Here is a 22,420-nt window from a genome sequence, read left to right as displayed (position 1 = left end):
TTCATGTCGAGGGGAAGCAAAACATTACAATAACCTTGTATGGTCTAGAGGACTGAGTGGTGTATTACATGCTTTGATGTGATTTCGGGTTGTGTTGGTAAATCTACCCAAAGACACAGACTTTCCTAAGTGGACATGCTAATTTTTGATTGTTTCGTGCATTAAGAAGGTCGCTGATCAGCAGTTTCAAATGCTGGAGCTCCCTGCAAGTTCCACGCAACAACCCAGGGTTTTCAAAATTGCACCTTCACTTTCACAACTTTTACATAATTTTTCACAAACAGTAAAGACAACTTGGGGCATGAGTGCCTGTCATAAGTTTGGCTTCGAACAATTAGTCATTTCCTGCTATTTTCCTACTGCTGACTCTGTAATACGAGCATGAAATACCCTAAAAAATGATTTAAGAAAGTGTCCACAACAAGTTCATGTTCTTACTATTGGCTATAGATATTAAGTATTTTTAATAATCTGAGTTTTATTTCACTAATAGCAATATAAATGTCATACGACAATGTGACATTTATAAATAAAAGAAAGGTTGCAAATCCTCACATTCAACAAATTAATGATTTAGCGATTATCAAGAATGTCAGTCAATGTTCTGTCTCTTAACAAACTGACTGGTCAACTAATCATTTTAACAATGATTCTTTCCACATTCACGTGAATTACAACCATCCCGTACCATGCCTCGATGATTGTAAATCATTGTTTACACCTTATAGAACAGTTTGAAAAATAAATAATAATCAATGATAAGGGAGTTGTAGTTAATGGGATAAAACCACCAGTATGGTATTTTACTGTGCTTCCTCAGCAAATTACAAAATGATATAGTAATCCCTGAAGAGACAATTCTATGTAATCTAACCCCATGTTCACCTCACCTTGAGCTCCTCCTCCTGCTCTAGAAGCGGGGAGTGTTCTGTTCCCACCATCTCGTCTCCGGAGGGAACACACAGGCTCGGCTCCACCACCGCCGCCACACCCATGTACCCTCCGGCCTCCGCCTGATAGGCCTCCATCTGCCCTGTGTTCCACAGATCAACCAATGGCGGGTGAACAGGATGAACCAGACTGTGGATGGTGCTGTTGGGCGTTGCTTGCAAAGAGTGGTTGGCACTGTGCAGCCTGTGCTCCAGAGACTAGAAACACAAGGATGAGATGGGGAGCAGAGAAAGAGGTGAGAAAAGAGAGAACTCGGATCTGGCACTTGTTTGTAACCTATATGTCAACTTTAGTCCATCTTTCTCGACAGGCTGCCATGTCAGAGGTGACACAACGTCAAGCACTTTCACAGTACTGACAAGAAAATAGTGGAGTAAGCCAATCCAGTATACTGTAAGCGGTATAACACTTGCAGACGATGTCTGTTCCTTTGTGCACCGGGGGAGATAAGCAGCTCTTTTTCACATGTATCTAAAATTGAGGCTTATTGATTCAATTTGGCTGCAGCTTTCATTTCAAAGCTAAAAGCAGTGTTTTTAATGTACATAAAATAATTTCTGTGTAGTTTTCCTCTGAAAATCAACTGCTGTAAATGAGAGCTCATTATCTCTTTATTTTATTTTTATATTAAAACAATATATTCTATTCTTCTCTTTTGAAAGATTTCATATGTTTTGGGTGTTTAAGTTGTTATTTGCAATTATTTAATTAATGACTGTGTGAATAGTAGTTTGACAAAATAATCTTGACTCAGGTTTTTCTTTCTTATTTTCTATCTCTTTTAAAAAAAATTGTTTTAGACAAAGTGATGAGTCAACACTGTAGGGTGTACTAGTGTTTAAATCATGCTCAGTCGAGTCATATCGCATGTCAAATTTTTGACTTATGGAATAATGAAAAACAAAAAGGAAAAAAAAGAAAGGAAAAACTTTGAGGTAAGATTATTTTGTCAAACTACTCTTTCCACCGTCAATAATTAATTTCCAGACTCAGCAATAAATCAAGGAGGTTATAGTTTTCTGAGGACATAAAGGATCATTTGTTGGAACATGAAGATAAGAAGAATCCGACAGTATTTTTGATTGCTCGCAGCTCCTCAGGTGCTCAAAGTTTATGCATTCTTGTATTGGCATTGAGCAACACTAAATCTGGGCCATGTGTAATATCTCACTGTGCTTAAACTTGTGTTCATCCTGTCAGAGGCACACACACACAGACTCCACCTGCTCCTCATCAGTCACCTGTTGTTGCTGATACTGCAGGAGCTGCTGTTGCTGGTAGTGCTGGATCTGGTGGATCTGCTGCAGCTGTTGTAGTTGACTCTGTTGCTGGAGACTGAAATGCTGCTGCTGTTGCTGAGACAGGAAGTGAGCTGCCGCCTGCCCGTCGTACCCTTCGGTCCCCATAACGTAGGAGCCAGCAGGGGGAGACGCCACACCGGAGGGATCAGTGTTGATCGGCTCCCAGGCATCAGAGGAGGAGAGGCAGTAGTGGCCCTGGGAGACGTATGTGTGAGGCCACACCTCTGCTGCGGAGTGGTGCATTATCTGATCTGGAAATAAGGAAAAATGCAGCAGCTGCTGTTAGTGCCCGCCAGAATGGGAGAACAGATGGATGCAGGAACAGTGTGGGATTCGGTCAGAAAGCACAATAAACTAAGTCATCTTGAAGTGATACAAATAATAAATAATGCAGTATAAAATCAGGAAATCTTCATGTCATGCGGCTGATTTTTTGCAGATTTCTAATACAAAGTCCCAATTCTATCATGTGTTGATGAAGTAAAAAAAAAAATCAGCATTTTATTTAAGCTAAACTATTCAGTAGGTTGTTTAAAATCCACCTTAGAATGACCTATAATTTTAGCTACCAGTAGTTCAGGTAGTCAGGTGGGTTTGAGTGTGATCTAGATCCAGAAACTCACCAGAAAAGTGTGCACATTGGCTGAATGAATGTTTTGACAGAAACTCTACGGTGTGTACTGAACACAGTTTAAACACTGGCACACCTTACACTGTTGAGTCATCACTCTTGTCAAACTGTATAATGCAGACATAGTCTTGATTTTCTAGAGTTGCTCTCTCTCTCGGGAGAAGGGTAGAAATTGAGCCTGTGAGTAAAAGAACACCCACAAATGTTCACCCTCTGCTGAAAATTTATTCAACTTGAAAATATTGGGATAATTTGAGGCAAGTGCATCAATGAAACAGTTTTGAGGGTTTATCCTAAATCAACAAAACACTTATTTTAATTGTCTGCACCTCAAACTGCATGTTTATCCAGTTATTTGCATTGAGGAAACCGTCTTTGGAGAGAGGACACGAGACATGTTTTCTGCACACGATCCCTTTAAGGTTAATCGTTGGTTTTGCGCTTTCTGGTTTCCTTCCTTTTCTTCCTACGTAAGTTTTGTCTGTCTTTCACTCGCTATTTTGAGTGCATAAGTGTGTTTACGCTGACTGAGTATGGATCGCTGGACACTTTTCACCCTCAACGATCACCATCACTGCTACGAAGCAGAAAGTGAGGGACCACCAACTTATTTTCAAACTGCATGGGGTTGAGGAAGCTGCAGCTGTTGCGGAACACTGCACTATATACAAATACAAGTTCTATCTGTCCACACAGCAGTGTTTATAGTATCACTATACTGTTGTTGAGTAGAAGCCATCAGTATGTTTATTGTGTGCATGAAACAGAGGGCACGAAAGCACGTTCATATGTTTACCTGTCATGCATGCAAATGTTACGGTTATTTCCGGCAAGTGCAAAACAGCAGTGTGCGGTTTCAGACAACATTTACCTATTGAAATTCATCCCCTACACAAGTAAGTGTAGTATAATAATAATAATAATAAACTTTATTTGTATAGCACCTTTCATACAAGAAATGCAGCTCAAAGTTCTTTATAGCTAGAGAATTACATGCAGTGTTTTACATAAAAACAGATATAAAGGAACATTTCGAAATATAGAAGAAATGAGATGCATAAGAACAGATAAAATGCATAGGAAACAGATCAAATGCATAAAATTAAACACAAATAGAGTTCAAATATAAAATAAGCAATATGAATTTTAAAGTTCAAGTGCAAGAGAGCTTCAAGAGTAGCTAGTTAAAGGCTAAAGTAAAGAGATATGTTTTGAGCTTTCTTTTAAAAGTATTAACTGAGCTAGCTTCCCTGATATCTAACAACTAGTTTGTTCCACAGCTTTGGAGCGTAGTTGACAAAAGCTGAATCCCCAATTTTCTTTCGGCTGTTGCTGAGAACCTCCAATAAACCAGCAGCAGATGATCTCAGTGTTCTTGAAGGCACATAGTTTACCAGAGAGTTAGCGATGTAACTCGGTCCGAGCCCATTAAGAGCTTTGTGTGAGGAGGAGGACCTTAAAGTCAATCCTGTGTGTTACAGGCAGCTGGTGCAGAGCAGCCAGAACTGGACTGATGTGCTCTCTCTCCTCTTGGTTCTGGTTAATACTCGAGCTTCAGGGTTTTGGATGAGCTGAAGTCTCTCTCTTGTTTTCTTTGGTAGGCCAGTAAAAAGTGCATTACAGTAGTCCAGTCGGCTAGAAATGAATGCATGAATCAACTTTTTGGCATCTGTCTGATTTATAAACGGCCGCACCGTGGCTTTGTTTCTAAGGTGGAAAAAATACGTTTTTGTGTCACCCTTATTAATGTGGGCCTTGAAAGTTAGAGCTGAGTCTAAGATTACACCAAGTTGTTATCGCTGATCTTATCCACGGAGTTAGTTGCCCCAGATCCTTTTCTACAATCTCTCTTTTTGTTTTGGGGCAGACAAGGAGGAATTCTGTTTTATCCTCGTTTAATTTGAGGAAATTATTGCTCATCCATTTATTTATTGCTAAAAGACATTCAGTGATGGAGCACATAGCTGCATCATCATTTGGTTCAGCGGCAATGTACAGTTGTGTGTCATCTGCATAACTATGAAAACAAACATTGTGCTCTCTAATGATGTTCCCCAGTGGCAGCATGTACAGTGAGAACAGTAAAGGACCGAGGCAGCTGCCCTGTGGAACCCCACAGCAGCTTTCAGGTTTCTCTGACGCTTGATCTCCAATGCTGACATAAAACTTCCTCCCTTTGATGTATGTTTTGAACCCGTTTAAGACACTGTCGGACAGACCAACCAACTTCTCAAGATGATTTATCAGAATATCATGGTCCATTATATCAAAGGCTGCGCTCATGTCTAAGAGGATTAGAGTTGAGACCTTATTTTCATCGGAGTTTAGTTAGAGGTCGCTGATTATTTTAGTAAGTGCTTTTCAGTGCTGTGATGTGCTCTAAAGCCTGACTGAAACTCCTCCAGGATGTTATTTTCTTTAAGAAAGGAGTTTATTTGCACCGAAAGGATCTTTTCAAGTACCTTACTAATAAATAGAAGGTTGGATATTTGGCCGATAGCTGGTCAGTGCATTGACATCGAGGTTGGGTTTCTTTAGTAACATTTTTACAACAGCTGTTTTGAAGGTATTTGGGTAAATGCCTGTTTGAAGGGATGTATTTATAATCTCGAGGACATGAGTTGCTGTTGAATACCTGCTTAAAAAACGCTGTTGGTATTGGGTCAATACAGGAAGTGGAGGAGTTACACCCAGTGACAGTCTTACAAAGCTCAGTTAATGTGATGGAGGTGAATTTTTCCATGGTTGCATCTGTGTTACAATGTTTTTGGAATTCATCTATGTTAACATAAGCAGAAATATGGGCTATGATTGCAGTGGATTTGTCTCTGAAGAACAGTGCTAGTTCTTCACATTTTGATGCCGAGACCTGCAGGGGGGCGGGGCTAGTGTTGAGTAGCTGGTCAATAGTGGAGAACAATATTTTGGAGTTCCCAGCATTCTCTGTAATAACTTTAGAAAAGTAATCCTTTCTTGCCAGACGTATTGCTTTGTTATAGGAAGTCAAGGGTTATTTGTATATATCACAGTGAACTGTGAGTCCAGTTTTCCTCCACTTTCTTTCAGCTGCCTGTCAACTTCTCCTGTTCTCTTTCACACTGTTATTGTTTAACCACGGAGAGATGCAACCAGTCGACTTCTTTCTGACCTTTAAAGGAGCAACAGTATTTAAAACAGACGACAGTGTTATTGAAATGTTCAACCATGTCATTTAAAGAGCACCCATGATTGTATGGCTCAATTGATCTCATCATCTCAGAGAATTTAGCTTTAGCCCTTGCATCAAGGAGTCTCTTTTGAACCAGATTTTCCCTTTTAGTCTGTGGCATGGTTACAATCACATCATAAAATATACAGTGATGGTCAGAGATAGGTAATTCACATACTGAAACATGATCCATGTGTAAACCTCTTGTTATCACCAAGTCCAGAGTGTTACCATGCTGGTGGGTGGCTTCCTTTCTATGTTGGGTCAGTTCAAAGCTGTCAAGTGCATTTATAAGCTTTATAGCTTTGTGGTCGTTCTTGTTATTAACATGAATATTCAAGTCTCCATTTAGAATGAACCTATCATATCTGGAGATACCTAGTGAAATCAACTCTGAGAGTTCCCGCAGAAATAATGCTGAGTACGTTGGTGGCCGGTATACTGTGATGATTAGTACTGTTGATTTAGCTTTGAGCTCAAGAGCAAGATATTCAAATGGTGTAAATTCACCAATGTCAATGTCATTGCACCCAAACTGTGTGGAGAAGATGACTCCTCTCTTGTTTTGTCTTACTGACTGATACAATTTATAGTTAGGAGGACGAGCCTCTATCAGTATTGCTTCACCACTTCAGTGTTGTTAAGCCATCTTTCAACTAGGAACATACAGTGCAAATTTTTATTAATTATGAGATCATTAACCAGAAAAGATTTATTGGCCAAATATCTGACATTGAAAAGAGCTAATTTCAACTGGAGACCTGACAGAAGGCTGGTTGTGGCTGACCATTGACAATTTTGAGATTACTGAAACAGGTACCAGATGGTCTATGATTGTTATGACGAGTGTGACCATGCCACCGGCTGTTTAATATCACCGGTATGTTGGAAGAAGTGGCATGGGGTCAGTCTCAGTTCTGTTCTGTTCTAAGCTTGAGTGGTGATGTTCACGTTTCTTGCTGTCTAATAAGGTAGAAATTTTCCTTCAGCGTGAGCTGGCTGGTCTCAGCTCGACTCAAAACGAAAAAATGATTAAAAATCCTGTTGGTCGTGAGCAAAGGTTTGTCTCCTCCTGTGCTTGATAGTACCTCTCTTAGAAACAATATTTGGAAAACTAGCAGATTTGACAAAAGCAGAGAGCAAGCAGAGGGCTGAAGAGAACACATCTGCACTGTAGCGTTATCCCAGTTCTTGATCAACATGTAAGAGTAATACCATATAAGTGGACTGACAGAAGTACACACATCGAGTCACAGCATTTGCCTCCAGTACTTGAAGCGGGCCGGTATTCACCTGTACACAGTACCGGTACTTCTACATTTTACTCTTTGGTGTACAATGACTTTTTCTTGCACATCGGCATATCTCAAAAACTGCCATCACTCTTTACTTCCCTCTCCATACCAGGTTATCTAGGCAGTACCTAAATTGCCCAGAGGGCACTACATGATGTTCACCTGTTCCTGTTCTCACTGGCTGATTTTATGTCAGTAGTTGGTCTAAGTAAGTTTACCTTACAATAATGTCAGCCCCGCTCCAACAAAGCACAAAAAGGACAGAAACCATGTCAGGCGATGACACAACAAAGCTTACAAGTCACATCCTAACCAAGCAGTACTAACTACAGGCTGGGAGCAGCAAGCTAACGTTAGCAGCACTGCTAGCAGAGAAGAGCCTGTTGATATGACGATTGCATCAGCAAAAACACGTGGCTACAATTCAGTTGAACCCAGAACACACCATGCGTATGTGAGCATCTTATTGGTTGTTTGTACTCCAAAAAAATGTCAGTGCTTGCTGAATTGTTTATTCCACTTAAATATCTGCTTGCCTTTATGTAATCATTGTTACAGCAACACCAGTTACTTTGAGTTCCAGCAGCAGCAGTATTTGTAGTCCTTTACCTCGACTGGTGATGCTCTCCTGGTTGACCTCACTCAGGTGAGCCACGCTGCCCTGGTTTGATCCTGATCGCGGACTCTCACCATCCATCGATGTCCATGCCATCAGTGTGGCCTGTGAGATCGCAAACTGCTGCAGGATACCTGAAGTCAGAATTCAAAGGACAAGTCCGAAATAATTGTTAAATCCTGCATCATGTTTAATTGGCTGCATATCTGGCAGAAATCCCAACAAGTGAGGTGATGGGCACATATTTTTTGCTGATGACAGTTAAAAGACTCTGTGGAGTGCCTGCCCTTCTCTCTGTGTTTGTTTCCAACCTGCAGTGAAACGAGCCTCCTTCTCTCCGTCACTGAGGTCACTGTAGGCGTCGTTCTCCAGCCGCCGCTCCTTTTCCCGCTCCTGGGTAGTGATGCGGGGCGCCGGGACGCCCCCTGGACCCACCGTCGACATGCCCCAGTTTTGCCATTCGATCATGTGAGCGACACGACCTTGGGCCATAGCTGTTGGCTTGGTCACTCTTTCCTTCATTGTGCGTGAGACTCCTAGCAGAGGAGAAAGACGTGGGGCAGAGGAAGTAGCAGAGGAAGAGAGGATGGTCAAATTAAACAAGATGGGAGGAGAGTATGGCAGTGGGAAGAAGAAGTGAAACATTGGAGGTTGATACAGGGGTGATTAGATGAGTCGAGGAAGGAGAAGAGAGTGAAGCAGCGGGTAGGTTGTTTGGAGATCAAGTGGGGGAGGAGCAGATGGACAAACAGAAAGAAGGGGGGGGCAGACATAAGGTAGACATGTTATTATCAAGTGTGTACTGCTGTTGGATCAAGGAGGCTGTGATGGCCTATGGAAATATGGATACCAAGTAGAGTTAGACTGATAAACTGGGAGGTTATAATTTGATAGTGTCTGGGATGTTTAAAAATCCCCAAAAATTGCTTATTTTTTTATTAAAGATTAAATATCTTAATATAATATTAATTATTGGCTGTTTTAACACAGACAAACTAGTGCAGAAAAACATTATCAGTCAAATCCTACTAATCAAATGTCTGTGGTTGAATGAGGGTCTTCATGAGCATGGATTATAAGAATAGCTAAATGACAAGGGTTGTGGAGGTGACATTTGTGTGTTTAATGAGAGGAAGCCATCACCTGTTCAAAGAGCAGGGAGGAGAGGAGGCAATGGATGTGTCTTGTCTGACAAAGGTGCATCATGGGATGGAGCGGGCTAATTGGGGTGAGGTGGCTGTGTGGCATGAGTAATGACAGGTTGGCTTGTTGACATGATACCTTTTTCACACCTCTGCTAGGTTGCGCTGGCTAATCAGAAAGCTCCTCTCTCTTTCTCTTCCCGCTGTTTGTCAGAAAACTTGACTCAACGCTGTTTAACATACATTTTTTTTTAAAGAAGAAATACATTTTCTGCTACCATGCCTAATGCCAGCTCACATCTGCATAATGGCTGAGCTCCATATTTGATGTGACCAACATACGATAACACACTGTAAATCCCTGGTTGTTTGATTCTCTCGGATGGTGGTGCATGGAGATGACATTTATGAATAAATTATAGGATAAATCAGTACCACACCATACAGTACAGCGGCTGCAGTTCATTACACTGCACTGCAAGGCGTTGTATGGCACTCAAATAAACTGCACTGCACAAAACATCTGGTTTAAACCAAAAAGAGAGAGGAATGCACTGAAAGAAAACAAGCTATATGATGATGCATCGTGTGTGTTGTGTTTTTCAGGCTGAATTCGTCAATGACTCATGAGGAGCCATTGACGACTGATATCACAGTGTGGGGAGGAAGTGAAACAGAGGAACCCGTTTGGGGTACCATGCTGACTTCAGCGCCCGCTGAGGACGGAGCCAACATGGGGTCGTTTACCAGTTACAGCACAGACACACACCTGACACACCTGACAGAGAAGACTTAGCCAGAGCCCCGATGCCATAGGCGTTTGAATTCCTCTTGAGCCGAGGCAGGATCGATGTGGTGTCTTCCATAGACAGCTAGAGTGAGAGAGGAGAGAGGAATGGAGGAGGGGGGAAAGCGTGGAGAAAAGGACAGTGTGGATGGTGTGTCAGGGCACACGAAGCCATCGAGACAGTGTGTGTTAGAGAGAGGTGAGTGGAGTGGAGAAGTGATGGAGATGTTGGGTTATTACAACAGACAAAATCTGCATTACCCAAATCTTGATTTCCAGTTACTACGTGCTTTTTAAAATCTGATTCTGATTTTGAGTGTGCTCAGTACCGTGCACCAGTACGATAAACCGCAGAATCGACTGTAAAGCTGAGGAGGTGGGGGGTGGGGGTCGTGGGTCGTGAGGGGGAAAGAGCTGATCGCTAAAGGGTGATTTAAATCAAAACAGGCAAAAGAAACAACTAGATCGGGGAAAGAAAAGTAGTAGATGAAGGAATGATGCCACAACACTTACATTGATTCCTTCCCATGAAAATTCTGAACGTCCATGCTGAGGAAGAGAAATAGGAGGAGAGAGGGATGGAGAAAGAGTAAGAGAGTGACAGGACAGAGAACATTGACATGCATCGGAGAGGGAGGGAAACAGAGGATTGATTGCACATCAGACATGCAGAGGAAGAAAATTAGGAGGGGGAGAGGAAAAGAAGAGAGACAGATACACAGGATTTTCCAGGAACGAGGAGAGGCAAGAGTCAAGGACCAGAATGACAGGGAGTAGGGAGGGGATTAAACAGGGATCAGTTTATATTTGCTTAGTTATGTACAGCAGAGTGAATATGCTATGGATGAATGGGTTTCCTCTTCAGTTACATGTGTTGCCAAAAATATTGAAAGCCCCTAGAAAATTGTGTGTGAGAGAGAGAGAGAGAGAGATGTTGACTGCATCTGATGCAGCAGACAGACCGGGGACTGTGGCTAACATGAGGAAGGGGAGTGTGTGTGTGTTCATGTGTGTGTGTGTGGGGGGTGAAGGCAGATGCAGAGGACAAAGCAGATAAGCAGCAGCCTCTGCCACACTATTTCTCTCTATCAGCTAGACTGACACTAACTAGACAGGTGACCCTGGTGGGCTGCTGCGGTGCTGTGGACCTACACAGACAGTCAAAAAATATGTTTGTCCCCAACATTTACCACACATATTTTCTCTCGAACTGTATCTTTATTTACAGAATTTTGTTTGTTATTTGTCTTCGCCTGCTACAAAGAAACATTTCTCCATTTATTATTATTTGGATACCTGCAGTGTGTATTGCAGTACCTTTACTTCAAGGAATAGTTTAACTTCATCACTTTCATGTTTCACTGATATCATTCTCATATCTATAGAGTTAATATGAAGCTGCTGCCAGCAGCCAGTTTACTTAGTGTAGCACAAAGACTGGAAACTTAATGATTTAAGTCAAAAGTACAATATTTTTCTGTGGATTGTAGTAGGGTAACACTGACCTGGTATCCTCTAGTGGAAGGATGGGTGTATTGTACACTTAGTTGTGATACCAGGTTATAATTATCAGCACAGGTCAATAGACAAAATTCTAATGATTAGGTCACTTAATGCTTGGTGACAATAATGAGATAATGAGAGCGCGATTACATCAGCTACAAGCAGCACATATCCAGATCCCTCATGTTAATCAATATCAGCCTCTTCCCGTCCTTTTCTTCACTTCTTTCTTTCTTGTAATTCTATTCTTTGCTCCCACTTCCTCCCTTACCAGCTCTCTGCTCTGCTCTCTCACTTGCTTTCTTCCTATCCTTTCACAGGAGTGGATGTGATGGGAGATTTAACACACTTGAGTGGTAAAGCTGGGCCCCTTGAAGCAGCTTTTCTTATGTTCATGTCCAATAGTCCTGATAAGGCTGATGTATATGTGTGCGTGTGTGTGGCTGCTTTTTTTTTTTTTTTTTTTTTTCCCTTTCCACAGGACCGAAGGGCATTTTGGGGCACAATGCATAAATAAATGATGCAATCAGTCCACAGTGCATTTGGTGGAAAAGTAGAGTTCTCTACACTTTAGTCCAAAATGGTTCCCTCTCCTGTGTCCTGTGTCCTGTCTCAGAGAGATCAGTTTTAGAGCATGGGATCAGTAAAGCAGCAGGAGAGGAGGACGAGAGGAGAGGAGAGGAGAGGAGAGGAGAGGAGAGGAGAGGAGAGGAGAGGAGAGGAGAGGAGAGGAGAGGAGAGGAGAGGAGAGGAGAGGAGAGGAGAGGAGAGGAGATATAGAAATAATGATGTGTAAGAAGAAAGAGGGAAAGTGATGGCTCTGCTGTTCTGCTTTGAACCAGCACTGAGCAGTGACGATGATAACAAGCAACAAACGTCCTAGCAGCAGCGATAAGCCAACCAAACCAGCGATTGTTCAGTCTTCCAGCTACGCCGCCCCATCTTGGGCAGGGAAGTGTAGTGGAAACTGGGCGACTGACACTGACATGACGTGAGCTACTTTACTAAACTACTAGCGTAAGCACTGGCACTGTGAGCTACATAAAGCTAGTGGGGTGAGCTTCTGTAGCTCATCATGTAGCTGCCTGTGAAACTGCTTTCAAGTCGGCAGCCATGTTGGTTCCTCAGGTGGAGTGGCAACAGTCCACTGTCAGAGGAAGTCAACAAGACAGATGAGTCAGATGCGTCGCTGAAGACTTACTTGCTCCCCATCCTTTTGGACTGGCACGCTATCTGCCGCTGAGAGCATTCGAGGAAGAGACAGAGACACAGGGGGAGAGAGAGAGAGATAAGGGAGAAGGAATGTTAATTTCCAGTGACTTCTACAAAATGTTCAAAAATCTCATCTTCGTGTAGCTCAGGTTAAAATGTAATAAGGGAGTTCTTTTTATCTCTTGTTCTGCATTTATTCCTCAAATATTGCTCCCCTTAACAATAATTCTTTAAGTTACAATAAGGTTCTAATAAAGCTAAATATATGACACACATTACAATATATTTATACATAGATATATAGATATAGATATATACATAGATAAAGTAAAATGAAATTAAAAAAACTAAAACAAAAGAACCCTTCTCAGAAAATTGATGTTTCTATGAAATAGCAGGTTGAAATGCATTAAGGTTTTTTTTTCATAAGGAACAAAGTATAACATGAAATGCAATACATTTACTGGGAGCCATATTCTTTAAAAGGTTTAGGCATTATTGGTAAGGGTTGTTCTGTTGGTATATTCAAAACATTCAAATTTCACACCTCTGATTTCTGGGACATATTTCTGAGTACTTTAAGTTCAGGGAATGAAGATGCCGTCAGATATAATCTGTGAATCAAATTCAACTGTATTTGCCTGTATTTAATGTTGACTGGTAACATATACTCTTTTCAAGCAGCCACTATCCTTTTATAAGTAAAGATCTTTCCTAAGTTTTCTGTTTTGTTAAATTGTTCATGGTGAATAAGCACAATCAGATTGGTGTAAATGTGACAGGTCAGCCCCATCGATCTATCTGCTTCCTTTAGCTCTTGGGAACACTTTTTAAGGTGCCATTTAATTTATGTTTTTCTGTGTTTCAGACCTGATATTGTACAACCCAACACCTCCCAGTCATCAGCATCACCTTCAGGATGTCCATGTAGATTCATCGGCCAGACTAATGAAGGAAAGTACAAAACTTCACAAAAGTACTTTACTTCAGATTTTGAGGTCATTTCATTTCATTTCCATTTTTGGCTACTTTATACTTCCACTCCACTACATTTCAGGGGGGATATTTTACTTTTTACTCCCATTACATTGATCGAACATTTGTATTACTTTTCAGATCATAATTTTACAAAACAGAACATGTGAAGCTTTTAAAACTAAACTTTATGGCGTGTGACCTCTTACATACTTTGAGTACATTTTGCTGGTGATACCTTTGAACTTTAAAGTCGGATTTAAAATGCAGGACTTGTAATTGAGAATTTTGCATTTACTTTAAATATTTTTATGCCCTTGTAAATGACACCTGCATTTCACTTAGTAACGCACCATTAACACTAAACCGCAGATCATACACAAAGCCGTCCACCCATACTGTAAATGGGCCTCGTTTCAAATACACGCTCTCTGTTGGATAAATGAACGTTATTATCCCTCCTCGTTCCTGGCTGTCCAAATCCTAATTAAAACATTGGTTTAATTAGTGCGTCTGTACTGGTAATGGAGTTTAAACACAGCTTCGGTCTCTAGGTACTCCTCCGTATCAGAGGGTCTCTGCTCGGTGTGTGCAACTCTCAGAGGGGCTCACTCCCGTGTCAGCACTCTGCCTGTCTGTGTGTGAGTTCGTGTTTGCCTGTGTGCTGCTGAGCCAGTCACGTTTGTTTCTCAAAGCTGCATTTGGCAATCATGAGCGATTCCTCGGGACCTCTGAGAAACACAGAGTTGTTGGCTCTTTAGATGTCCAGTGATGTCTATGACCCACTGACCCAGTGATTCAGAAACATCAGCTCCACTCTGTCTCTGTTGGGCTCTCAGATATTACCCTTCCCTCTGAACTCTATCCAGTCACATCAGATCACTGCTAGGGCAGGAGACGAGGGACAGACTTCGTTCCGGAAATTGGCCGTCTTCACTCGTGCAGTGAAGTGCATGCAAACTATAAATAAGACCAGCTCAGTACATTTCTACAATTAATACTGTATTCACACCTATCATTCTCATTTCAGTAGTCGTTTTCTGTAAATACTGTTACATATCACCAGTCTGTGACCTTTAATGTATCCGAAGTGTTACTTCCAGGAGAGATGCAGTGTTTTACTGTACTTTCCTGGTCTGGTCAACCCAGTTTCTCTCAACCCACTTATGTGCAATTCTTCTAAAGTTAGCGTTCCTTTTGTTTTTCTGAATACCTCCGGATATGTCCACAGAAGCTGCATGAAGTTTTTGTGTGAAAAAATGCTTGGTTGTGTATTACCAGGGTAAATTTACCTTACAGTGAAACTCGGCTGATTTTATGAGTCAAAGCTAATTTACAGAGAGCGCTACACCACTTGTGACAACATTTGGACGGGCTTGGAAACAACACTACAAACTTAAGAATGTTTACAAGAAGGGGCTGAGAACAGATGCTAGAGATTTTATCAAAGCTTGACCTTCTGGGACAAAAAAGTCAGGATATATTTTTGTTTATATTAATTAATACTAAACTGCTGGAGTATCCCTTTTATACTAGATATTTTCTGGGCATATTTCCAAGTTAAATGAAAATGGTAAAATGATCAAGTCAAACTTCACTCCACTTTTTTCTGGATTACATTATAGTCCAATAAGGCCTCATTGGAGAAACATAACTTTAGGTACTGATGTCAAGGATCTGTCACTAACACTTTTAACAGTAATTCTTAAATCGATAATCATACTTCTTGTTAAATCTTATTTAGGCTGTGTGCAACATAGGGGGGGGGTAGGATATATTTATATTCACACGCACGATTAGAAATGAACTTTGTGCGACCTCAGAAGGATTAGTCAGGCGTGTTTGATTTTTGGCACTGTGGATGGCAGTGTGAGGTGGTTACTTATTGGCTGATATCAGTTAGACAGGGAGATGTCTCATTTTCTGCCTGGGCGGGAGTGTCCCAGATTTCTTCCCCATCTGGGTTAAAAATCTGCCCTGCAAACACAAACTATACATGAGCATACATGCATACACACATGCAGCTGGCCTCCAGAAACATATAGTTTAATGCACACAGACTCACATGCCACCTTCTTTGTTCTTCTGTTTATCTCCATCCCTTTAACTTGCTCAGTCTCTCCTCTCCATACCTCAGCCTCATTTGGCCAATTAGCAGATTAGCAGTCACTCTCCCCACACATGAATCACAGTTCATGAGTTCTCTGGACTGCAGCACAAACTACCAGTGGGAAGCCGTTCAAGCCTTTACACAGTAATGGACCAGAAACACAATGTTTATACCTCTTGTTTAAACACTATATTATTATGTCTGATTGAGATCAGCCTCATATTGCGTCGAAGCACATTTGTGGAGTGAGCCACAAGGGTTTGTGTTTCTATACGATGCTGTGATTAGTCAGGAAAGTATTTTTTTTAGTTCTCAGAATATTCTTATAGATGATAGGTCAATAATCATTATCTGAATGGCTTCTTACGCCATGCCACACTGTATTTCTGCACTCGGGTAAGTGATGTTCTCAGGCTCTCAGCAGCACAGCAAGCAAATGCGTTATTCTGCTCCTCAGAAGGGAGGCAAGATTCCTCCTTGAGGAAACCGAAACAACAACAGAGCACATGACCAGAGCTCTGAGCCAGCTTTTCTTCCCCTGGCTCTCTCCCTCCTCCCCCGCACTCACAGCGGTGCGGCGCTGGATACCCCCCCTGCGGTCATAGGGGAGCCGGGCTTAGCTCAGCCGAGGAGAAGGCGCAAGGAGCGGTGAGGGGGTGGGGGATGCGGGGATTGAGGAGAAAAAAGAAGAGGGAGCAAATGCGACCGTGCGTAACGAACAACCAAAGATCTGCAGCGGATGTACTGTCAACTCCAGCTCTGGCTGTAGTGGCTTGATGGCTCCCGCTGAAGTGGGAAGCATTTGAGCGTCATCTGTCGCTTTTACCCTCAGTGCCCTGCAGCAATAACAGCGACGAACCAGGGGGCTTGGTGCTTGTTTACCGTGACAGCTGCAGTAAGGCTGGTTGCCACGATGGGGTACCGGCTTGGAGAGCAGCCCTCTTGCAGCGATATGTGCAGATGCTGGTAAAGAGTTCAGTAAGAACACAGCTGAGGACCAGAGCCCAGATGGCTGCAGAGTTATAGATGGATGAAACTGAGCTAAGTCTGTCTATCCACTACATGCAGACGGTCTGACATACACTTACTGAGACTATCAAACACAGAGTTGCACTAACTTAGTGAAATGGGATTCCCAATTTACACATGACACACTTTATTGATCTGTAAGAGCATAAGTGTGGTTACAGCAGTCAACTGCATGCTGAGTGTGGTAACAAAAAAAAATTGCAGTATAATATCTTGGCACAGGTGGCTGCTGCCCAGCATCATAATAAATATTCTAATGGCCTGCTTTAGACTGATATGAAAAAATGACTGCCATCTAATTCTATTTTGATGAATGGATGAAAACCTGGAGAGGAGGAGGAAATTAACTAGTTCAGAGAACGGCAGATATCACTTTGTATGCAGGAAATCTTGATTTTCTTGCTCTTTGATATTCAAAGGAGACTTCCCATCTTTGAGAAGATGGCCTTTTTTTTTATCAGCATTTAAGTGGTTAGTAGCTGCTGATAACACTGAGACAATCAGTCCCAGTCACACACTGATGTTGAGCACATCCACAAATACACACAGACAGACACACACACACACACACACACACACACACACACACACACACACACACACACACACATATATATACGTACATACATAGACACACACACTCTGAGAGATCAAATTGTAGAGATGAAATTTTCTCCTTCACAGCATTATGTTTCAATTTCATAACTCACTCTGTGGCTGAGTCACATTGTTTACAGAAACGCCTGCCATCATGTGCCCACACACAGGCCTCTTATTTCTGATCTGCCACATACACACACACAAGCTTAAAATGATATATGTAAGGGCATGCACTCACACAGCTATATACATTTTGATCAATTCTCTACGCATAATAATCTCAGCTTGTAACCTGGTATCCAGCGACAAGGCAAACTAATAGCACACATTAGAGGAAATGACAGACAGGCAGTCACACACATAAATGTGAAGTTAAAGACCCGATGCTACACATGCTACACTGGAGTCCTTGAATGTATAAGCACACCGTAACACACACACATATGCTGACAGACACTCATACAGGTAAGGGTCACCAGATCCCACCATGCCTATGATACTACATCACCGAGTCATTCACCTTGAATGTGCTCTTGTGCTCAAGGCTTTTCCAACCTGGACGAGAGCCAATCAATCAGTCTCTGTCTGCCAGATTTGCCAGTTTACAGCCAGACTGCGAACTGGCAAATCCGGGACATGGTGTCAGTTTTGTGTGTGTGTGTGTGTGTGTGTGTGTGTGTGTGTGTGTGTGTGTGTGTGTGTGTGTGTGTGTGTGTGTGTGTGTGTGTGTGTGTGTGTGTGTGTGTGTGTGTGTGTGTGTGTGTGTGTGTGTGTGTGTGTGTGTGTGTAAAGGCATGGTAGCGGGGGTGTTTAGTTTTTTATTTAATGGCAGGGAATTCCTCTCTGCAGCAAAAACAGAGCAATGGAACAAAAAGTGTGGAGGTAACGGTGGTGCATACGCTACATTCACACCCACACACATCTTAAATATATTGGCAAGAGCACTATCTAAAAGACAGATGTAAACTAGAGGTCGTTTACAAGTTCAGGCAACAATACTGTTCCCTAAAAAAAAAAAAATCTAAATTTAATTTCTAATATGATTTTCTACAAACCCTTCTTTTCTCTCAAATGTTAAATGTTGTACACTTTAACTAAATGAAATAATATTGACTGGCCAAATGTTAATTAAAATCAGGAACTATATGGTCAAAGAAAAAACAAACACGATCACAAATATGACAGCTCTTGAAACTTGCAATATTGTGTACTACAAACACATTTCAGTCCCCTCATTACCAGAGCGGTCTTGAGGTTTCATGCTCAGCCTTCAGCATACAGACCCACAAACATAACCACAAATACTCCCACAAACTGACCTTTAGTGTCTACTGAATCAGTAAACTGTGTGCCGGCATCTTACCAAAGTTAAAGCTTTGAGGAAATGAAATCAGTAGAAGCCTGCTTAAAGGGCCGCACAACCAGGTGAGAGTCGTCGTCCCACATTCATATCTATAATTTCACCACTGCAGCCTGAACCATGACAGTTATAGTCACACTGCACACAATGCCCTAAATTATACAGTGATTAATGTTTCCTGCATTCATGTGGGTAGTCCAGCCTGGTAAATGGATATAGGGAAATGTTTCTAATGTGTGGCTTATAGCACAATAACAGTATTAGTGGCAGCACTACATCTAGAAATGTGATCAGCATCATGGTGCTGTAATAGTATTACACTGATAGTGTTTGGATGTAGGACTTTGCTCAGCATGATGGAAGCATAATGTAGGTACTGCACATGTGCTGATTCATGAAGAAAAAAAGTGGTTTGTAGTTATTTTGTTTTAGATTTTAGTGCCTGACTTTGTGACTGACAAGGTTAAGAAGAACGCTGCATCACAAGGCCTTCACCCTCTGAAGGGATGATAGATGGATGCAGACATTTCATCTACTGTACATCACTGCCCGTCTTCACCTGACCCAGTAACAGTGATGGTGAGGTGTTAAAACAAAAAACAACCATCAGCATATACTGCACCCAGTGAAATCATACAAAATTATGATGATAAGATCACAGTACCTGTAGACTAAACCTGTTGTTGGAAATGTTTTAAACTATCTACAAACTCACAAACTTATCAGTCTTTATTTTATTAGAACCTACATGTATCAGTGTATCATTTGCCACGATGCTGGTCTTTTAGCCTGGAGTTTTTACTGTCTTTTTGATGAGGGCTTTCTGTTTATAGTACATTTAAATGGCCTAATATTGGTGAATTAAGGATAGTGTAGATTAAAGCAAGTACACAACACCATTAAGGTAAAATAAAGAGAAAATTATTTTTTTTGTTAATATTGCTGCAATTAAAAATATACCGATATAGAATAGTTTGCTGCAGGAAGCTATGTAGCATGTCAACCTGCAGGGCTCAGACATATTAGAGACGTGATTTTTTTGCAAAGAATAGACACCATCTATAGCAGTCTGTGTGTACAAACCGATATCGGAGCCTGACCACAGAGCTTACTCTCAGATATGGTGGGGCTGGAAGAGATACTGTTACCAGAGGGCAGACAGATACATCAGGGCTACTCCCGTACAGAGACAGATCCAGTCCTGCTGCCTACTGCTCCTCCTGTTGATCTCTGCTTGGCAGCGTGGACTGCAGTTGAGAAGGCCGATCAATAGCACACACTGAAGCCATTCTCACCCAGGATAAACACAACCACGCCTCTCGACCGGCAGCACTGCTGCTCACAAGAAAATCACAGACTGAAGCTGCTTGAAAACACCTGGTCTTCCTTCTCTTAAGCCCTGTTTGTTTACACATTCCTCTTAGATCATAGTGCACACAGCTTGGTGTAACATCAGCAAACTGAAGGGAAATATTCAGTGTGGTAGATCTCTACGACATGGGTCTGACAGCCTACAGTGTACTTATGCATATTCTCCTTTATCACAGCCCTTTATCACTAATCCCTGACTCAAAAATCAAATTCCTCTTACTGGAGCAGCCTTATTGAATTCTTAAGCTTCTGTGATCACTTGTGTAAAAATGAGCATCAGTATTCAGGTGGTTTGCGATCAGATTAATGTGGCACCTTTCAAGGCCTTCTGTCCACTTCAATCACATTATTTCCAACAGCTGGAGTCACTGACTGTGGGGTCTTCTGTCTTGACCTGAGTTTTGACAGAAGATCCCAATCTCCTCTGCTGCTATGCAACGTATCAAATACTGTGATCCTAAAGGCCAGAGCTGCTTTAACACTGCTCCTGCTGTATTCAGTTCACACCTGCCTTCTTAACTGTGTCACGTAGTGCTCTTATTTTCTGCACTTGCATATCATAGATATTTTTAAAATCCTCTTTATCAAGAATTTACATTTAGTTTTTTTTTAAAAAGGTCATGGAGGGGGTGATTTGCACAAGCACGATGGAGATCCTGCTGTCACCTGCTTCTGACATTGATGACCTCTGTAAATGTCTCCTCAGAGTGACACTGAATATGTGTTCAGACTCATGCTTTGCCATAAATATGTTTAAGAGCCCGGTGTGCTAAGTGGCACATTGATATTTAAAACCAAAACCTGCTTTCATTGTTACCTTGGAGCGTGATTCATGCAAGAAACTAAGATGTGTGAAGGACCTAGACTGCAACATGTCTGAATCATATTCATGCAAACAAGTGATTGTTTACACCTAAAATGATCGTTTCATGCAACCCCCCCCCCCCCCAGTCTTTTTCCACTTCGCAGCAGTGCTGGTGTCAGTGTACGTTACATGTAAGCTACGGGTTTATCCACGACTGTCCTCACCTGAAAACTCTCATCGATGCCACACACTCTCGCCTACATGTATTTGCCCCTCCCTCTCCCCCCTCTCTCCATCGCCATCCGCCTGTCTCCCCTCCTCCCTGCCCGCCTGCCTGCACTGAAATTCTTCCTCTGCTGCTCGTTTCTTTATACCCCCCCCCCCCCTCTATCCCTATTACTCATGCAAATAATAACAAACTGTGCAAACGCCCCTGACAATGGCATTATCCCGTTTCTCTCATTCTCCAAGCCATGCCTCCCTATAAATAAGCACTATTACAGCGTTTCCCTCTCCCGCCTCTCTCCCCTCTCCATCCCTCTGCCTCCTACACATACACATATACATACTGCCAAACAGCATCATAAATCAAGAGATGGGAGGAGGGAGGTGGGGGATGCAGCCACACACACACAGTAGCACATTTGAACACATATTGCCTCTGACATCTTGCCTGTATACTGTGGGCACCGCTTCTGTGACCATACATCCACAGCTTGCCCGCACACATCACTACGAGACAGGCAAACAGCTTGCATACACACACACAACAAACAGACTGTACCTATAGTCTTTACACAAACCCTTGCTCCTGCAGGACCCCCATACTCTCCCCACTCCACTCCACTCCACCCCCCACCCCTCACCCCAACCTCCCTCTAGCCCGCAGTAAGAGAGGGAAGAGAAGCGGGGCTTACTCAGTCGCCTGGAGCCGATGCATCCCATGGTGTATTCACAAAGGCCCTGGACACAAGCGTGGAAGTGTTACCCAGACACCGCGCATTCTCCTTCTTCCTTCTGCGTCTCTCTCTTTCTCTTTCGGCTCTAGCTTCTTTTTCTTGCTCTCCTGTGTTCTCTCTTTTTCTCTCTCCCTCCTGCGCTTGCTCGATTACTCTCTCTCTCTCTCTCTCTCTCACCCACCCTCTCTCTCTCTCTCTCTCTCTCTCTCCAGTGCAGTGTCTTCGAAGAGATCCGGTTAGTAAGTCAGTATGCCTGAGGGAAATAGATTAGGACTAAAAAAAGATGTGAGGCATTATCAAAATTATTTAAATCAGGCATGTCATTTTTTTTAATTTTTTTAATTTTTTTTATTATTATAGGTATATGTATCACCAATATCAACAACAATTTCGAACCTGTAACAGTAAATGTTAAATGTCATGTTAAATTAAAATTGCAGCAATTTTAAGATTTCCTCTAAAGTTATAGGACCTGACAGTGATGCAGACCAGAAAGATCAAAACAACCACAGGCAATAATTCAAATAGAGGTTAAAACCACAATTAGTGTGTATTCGGTTGCCAC

At 42.1% G+C, this 22,420-nt stretch overlaps 1 protein-coding gene across 5 annotated transcripts in view; it reads right to left on the bottom strand.

The window, feature by feature from the left end:
• fam131bb (family with sequence similarity 131 member Bb) overlaps nucleotides 1–22,162 on the bottom strand; it is a 28,138-nt gene extending 5,976 nt beyond the window's left edge. The window contains exons 1-8 of one of the 5 annotated variants that reach the window (XM_069695694.1): nucleotides 21,814–22,162; nucleotides 12,636–12,673; nucleotides 10,445–10,480; nucleotides 9,923–10,016; nucleotides 8,314–8,538; nucleotides 7,996–8,136; nucleotides 2,193–2,503; nucleotides 891–1,148 (exon numbers count right to left, since the gene is read on the bottom strand). In XM_069695694.1, the coding sequence (XP_069551795.1) occupies nucleotides 891–1,148; nucleotides 2,193–2,503; nucleotides 7,996–8,136; nucleotides 8,314–8,538; nucleotides 9,923–10,016; nucleotides 10,445–10,480; nucleotides 12,636–12,673; nucleotides 21,814–21,841 (1,131 nt within the window). In that variant the 5' untranslated portion in view covers nucleotides 21,842–22,162. Of the gene's footprint in view, nucleotides 1–890; nucleotides 1,149–2,192; nucleotides 2,504–7,995; nucleotides 8,137–8,313; nucleotides 8,539–9,913; nucleotides 12,042–12,635; nucleotides 12,674–21,813 lie in introns of those variants that run through there. The other 4 variants (XM_069695693.1, XM_069695695.1, XM_069695698.1 and 1 more) reach the window with 4 other exon arrangements.
• Nucleotides 22,163–22,420: the final 258 nt, after the last annotated feature.

This window comes from Brachyistius frenatus, unplaced genomic scaffold (assembly GCF_029030835.1).
Source record: "Brachyistius frenatus isolate BFR_SWC_R1_liver_20210118 unplaced genomic scaffold, ASM2903083v1 Contig_20, whole genome shotgun sequence".
Taxonomy (NCBI): Eukaryota; Metazoa; Chordata; class Actinopteri; family Embiotocidae; genus Brachyistius; species Brachyistius frenatus.
The sequence above is the reverse complement of the archived record's forward strand: the minus strand, read 5'-3'. Positions and strand labels throughout refer to the sequence as shown.